This window comes from Carlito syrichta, unplaced genomic scaffold (genome assembly GCF_000164805.1).
Source record: "Carlito syrichta isolate Samal-C Ts95f unplaced genomic scaffold, Tarsius_syrichta-2.0.1 Scaffold315953, whole genome shotgun sequence".
Lineage (NCBI taxonomy): Eukaryota > Metazoa > Chordata > Mammalia > Primates > Tarsiidae > Carlito > Carlito syrichta.
The window spans coordinates 324664-330098 of record NW_007260049.1 but is presented as its reverse complement, the minus strand read 5'-3'; the positions used below and the strand labels follow the sequence as shown (position 1 = coordinate 330098).

The following is a 5435-nucleotide window of genomic DNA, read 5'->3' as shown; positions in this document are numbered from 1 at the left end:
AGAACTTAGCCTTAGCTCCTGATGTAGGGGAGCTCACAGTCCAGGAAGGAGACAAGGCACAATCTCAGAAAACAAGGAAGATGCGATCGATGTGAAAATCAGGAGTTAGGCTCAAGAAGACTTGGAGAGGTGCCAGTGGGATTTTTCCCTGACATCCTCAGCACAGGTAAGGGGGAATGACAGGCAGGTGGGCAGGGCAGGAAGCACATTTTCACTCACCAAGGTCATTGTTGTTCATCATTGCGTTGGATGCCCGAAGCCGGGGGCCCTGCTGGGTAAAGTGGTAGCCGAATTTGAGAAGCGTTGTGTTTTTTTCCAGCATGCTCACGATCTCCATTTCCACTTTGTTGCCCAGGGGCTGGCTCTTTGGTAAAGGAAAAAAAAAAAAAATCCTCACCACTCAGTCCATGTGTGCAGTTGCTAAACCACCTCTACATGCAGAAACTCTGAGTAGTGGGGAAGGATTTTAGCCTCCCTCCCAAGAAGAGGGTAGAAATGAAAGGTTAGAGAAGATGAAGGGTCACACAGCCAGGAGCAAATAAGCTGGGATTCAAACTCAGGTCTGCTGGTCACCAAGAACAGATCTTTTCACTGCTCCACAGCAGTCTCTCTCAGAGCAGGTGTATGGGTAAGAGCTCCACTACAGAAGAGCATAGGAAGGAGAACTTCAAGTCATGTAATCCCAAGGACATTTAAAAAATCCTGCTGCCTGGGCTATACCCCACATTAATTAAGTCAGAATCTCTGGGGATGAATTCTGCTGGCTGTGTTTTTTTAAAACTCCCCAGGTGATTCCTAATGCAGCCAAGTTTGATAACCAGTAATTTAGACTAAGGTCTTCAATTTATGAATGAAGAAATGGAGGCCCAGAGAAGGAATAGGATTTGTCCAAGATCACACAGTAAGTTGGGAATGCCAGAGTTAGCTTTCTAAAGCCCCATTCTGATTGCATTAGTTCCCTGCCCCAAATCTGTAGTCATCAGCTGACAAAGATGAAACAAACAGACCAAAACATAGAAAGGTCTGAAAATACACAGTGTTGGGAAGAATAGAATGAGACTGTTCATCACAGTCTTGTTTATAACAGTGGAGGGAAAGGGAAACATACATTCATCAAGAGGAAGGTGACCAAATAAATGATAGTTCAATCTTAAAACAGAAAGTGGAAAGCTGTAAAATGATAGAATTTTTGGTCACAGGCATGGGAAGAGGGCCATGAAACAATATTGAATGGAGAAAAAAAAACTCTGGTCACAGAGTAGGTCATTTTTACATAAGGTTATCTATATTTTCCATATACATATATAAGGCATAGGAAAAACTTTGGAGTATATTGAAGGTAGTGGAATTTGGGTGAGTTTTTAAAAAATATCTTATCATATTGCTTGAATTTTCTATAACCATGTATAATCAAACAATAAAAGTAATCTAAACAAGTTTTAAAAGGCATAGAAAGAAAGATAACACTATACTTAATGGTTAAAGGCTAAAATCTTTTCCCCTAAGATTAGGAAAAAGACAAGGATGTTTGCTTTTTTAACAACATCTTACTGGAGATAAGTTTACAGGACAATTAAGCAAGAAAAATAAATGAAAGATAAAAACTACAAACTAAAAAGGATGAAGTAAAACTATCTCTATTTGGAGATAATATGTCGAATCTAGAATCTAGAAAATTCCAAGGAACATATACACACACCCCACACAAAATTAGTGAATTCAGCAGGACCTCAAGATTTAAGACAAATGTACAAAAATCATTATACACTAGCAATATACAATGAAACTAAGAAAACAATTCCATTTATAATAATATCAAAAAGGATAAAATACATAGAATAAATATGACAAAAGCAGTAAAGATTTATACACTGAAAACGACAAAACAGCATGAAAAGGCATTGAAGACCAAAATAAATATTAAAAATCCCACATTAATGGATGAGAAGACTTAATTTTTTAATATGGCAATACGACCAAATTGATCTATAGAGTCAATGCAATCTTATCAAAATTTCAGCTGCCATTTTTTGTTGTTGTTGTTGCAGAAATAGACAAGCTGATCCTAAAATTCACACGAAAATGAAAGGGACCCAGAATAGCCAAAAGAATCTTGAAAAAGAGGAACAAAGTTGGAAACAAAGAGGAGCAAAGTTTTGTCTGATTTCAAAATTACTACAGAGTGACAGTAATTAAGACGTCGTGGCCCTAAACACTGGGCACATGAGAACAAAGGTGGGAACAACAAACACTGGGCACTGCTAAACGAGGGAGGGAGGAAGGAGGATAGAGGGCACACAACCACGCATTGAGTACCATGTCTACTACTGGGGGAGAGAGGGCTCGTTAGAAGCCCAGACCTCACCTGCATGCAATTTACTTATGTAGCAAATCTTCACATGTACCCAACAACTCTAAAATAAAAATAAATACCTAGACTTCTGGGTACTGTCATAAGATAGATGAATGGAATAGAAATGAGATTCCAGAAATAAACCCATGCATCTTCGGATAACTGCTTTTCAAAAAGGACACCAAGACAATTCTATGGGGAAAAGAATGGTCTTCTCAACAAATGGTGCTGAGACATCTAGATATATCCACATGCAAAATAATGAATTTAGACTCTTACCTCATATCATACATAAAAATTAACTCAAAACAGATCAAGGACCTACATGTAAGAGTTAAAGCTATGAAACTCTTAGTAGAAAACATAGATGTAATTTTTTTCGTGTGACCTTGGCAATGGTTTTTAGCTATTAGAACTAACGCACAAAAACAAATGGAGAAAATAAATTGCACTTCAGCAAAATATAAAGCTTTTGTACTTCAAAGGACACTATCAAAAAAGTGAAAAGACAAAATAAAGAATAGGAAAAATATTTTGTGCTGATATGTGTAAAAACATCTGGTAGATATATGATTTAAATATGGCTATCTAAAGAACCATGAAAGCTCAACAATAAAAACACAAATAATTTTTAAATGGGCAAACAATTTGAATAGGCATTTCTAAAGAAGAGATACAAATGGCTACTAAGTATATAAAGAGGTGCCCATCATCATCAATAATTCAGAAAATGCAAATAAAAATTATCATGAGATTCCACTTCACACACACTGAGATGGCTATAATAAAAAAGACAGACAATAACAAATGTTGGCAACAAGATAGAGAAGTGAAACCTTCATACGTTGCTGGTGGGAATATAAAATAATGCAGCTGCCTTGGAAAACCATTTGGCGGTTCCTCAAGGTAAGCATAGAGTTACTATGTGACCCAGAAATTCTACTCCTAGGTGGAAAAGAACAACATATATCCACACCCAAACTTGTACATGACTGCTCATAACAGCATTATTCACAATAGCCACAAGTAAAAGAGCCCAAAGGTTCATCAACTGATGAACGGACACAAAAATGTAGTAGATTCATACAGTGGTATGTCATTCAGTCAATAAAGGAGATAAGTTCTGATTCATGCTACAACATGAATGTCCTTTGAAAACATTATACTAAATGAAAGATGTCAGACACAAAGGCCATATATTGTATAATTCCATTTATATGAAAAGTCCAGATTAGGCAAATCCATAGAGATGGAAAGTAGGTTAGTGGTTGCCAGGGGATGGGGGAGGAGATCCATGTAGAGCTAATGAGTATGGAGTTTCTTTTTTGAGTGCTGAAAATGTTCTAGAAATAGATAGTGGCGATGGTTGCACAACTTGCGAATACATCAAAAATCACTGAATTGTACCCTTTAAAAGGGTGAATTGTGTGGTATATTAATTCTATGTCAATTTAAAATAACTGAACAGTTAAAAAAAAAAACCCAAACAACCCAATTAGAAAATGAGGAAAAGATATTTCACTGAAGAGGACGTACATATTGAAAATAATCATCTGACAAGTTGTTCAGCCTCATTACCTACCATAGAAATAAAACTCACAATGAGATAGCACTACATACCTGTCAGGATCACTAAAATAAAAAATAAGGACAACACCAGACGTTGGTGAGGATGCAGAGAAACTGGCGCACTCATAAATTACCGTTGAGTCTGAAAAACATCATGGTCACTGTGGATGATAACAGTTGGGCAGTTTCTTTAAAAGTGAAATACACAACTGCCATAAGATACAGCATTTAGGATTCATGAGTATTTATCCCAGAGCAATAAAAATGTTTACATAAAACCTGTACATGAATGTTTATAGTAGCTTTATCTGCAATAGACAAACCTGGAAACAACCCAGATGTCCTTCAACAGACGAGTGGTCCAACAAACTATGTTATGGTCATGCCATGAAATACTACTTAACAGTTAAAAAGGAACAAACTACTGACACATGCAACAAAATTTCCAGAAAATTATGCCAAGTGTGGGGGAAAAAAGCCAATCCAAAATGATTTTCATAGTATATTATTTCACTCATTCATTCATTCATTTATTGAATCTCACTCTGTCACCCAGGCTGGAGTGCAGTGGCATACTCACTGCTACCACAAACCTCGTCCTGCTGGGCTCAGGCTATCCTTCTGCCTCAGCCTTCCAAGTAGGTGGAACTACAGTCACATGCTGACATGCCCAGCTAATTTTTAAATTTAGTGTAGAGATGAGATTTCACCAAGTTGCCCAGGCTGGTCTCGAACTCCTGGGCTCCGGCAATTCTCTCACTTTTGTCTCCCAAAGTGCTTGGATTACAGGCATGAGACACCACACCTGGTTATTATTTCATTTATCTAACATTCTTGAAATGACAAAGTATTAAGATAGAAAACAAGTTAGTGGCTGCCTGGGGTTAAGGAGGTGAGAGGAGGAGACAAGTGAGTTTGGCTATAAAAAGGTGACACGAGGGAAATTTGTGGCAATGAAAATGTTCTGTATCTTGACTATATCAATGTTACTATCCTGGTTGTGAGACAAAATGACAGTTCTCATCGAGGGAGACCAGGTAAAAAGCACAAGGAATCTCTCTGTATTATTTTTAAGAACTGCATACTAATCAATAATTATCTTAAAAATTTAAATTTAAAAAGACAGATATAGGCCAGGTGCAGTGGCTCATGCCTGTAATCCCAGTACTTTGGGAGGCCAAGGCAAGAGGATTGCCTGAGTCTAGCGATTTGAGACCAGCCTAGGCAACTTGGGCAAGACCTCTTCTCTACAACAAATCAAAAAATTAGCTGGCCGGGCTCGGTGGCTCAGCCTGTAATCCCGCGCCTTTGGGAGGCTGAGGTGAGTGGATTGCCTGAGCCCGCGGATTCAAGAGCCGGCTGGGCAACTTGGCGAGATCTCATCTCTACAATAAATCAAAAAAATCAGCCGGGCGTGGTAGTGCGCACCTGTAGTTCCAGCTACTTGGAAGGCTGATGCAGAAGGATCGCCAGAGCCCAGCAGGTCGAGGCTGTGGTGGCCAGGAGTGGCCAC

At 38.4% G+C, this 5435-nt stretch overlaps 1 protein-coding gene across 1 annotated transcript in view; it reads right to left on the bottom strand.

Moving 5' to 3' along the window:
- Window positions 1-172: 172 nt before the first annotated feature.
- Window positions 173-5435, bottom strand: part of TMOD1 (tropomodulin 1) — a 58445-nt gene continuing 53182 nt past the window's right edge. Inside the window, exon 8 of the mRNA XM_008073582.2 lies at window positions 173-364. Within this exon, the coding sequence (XP_008071773.1) occupies window positions 212-364 (153 nt within the window). The 3' untranslated portion in view covers window positions 173-211. The remainder of the gene's footprint in view (window positions 365-5435) is intronic.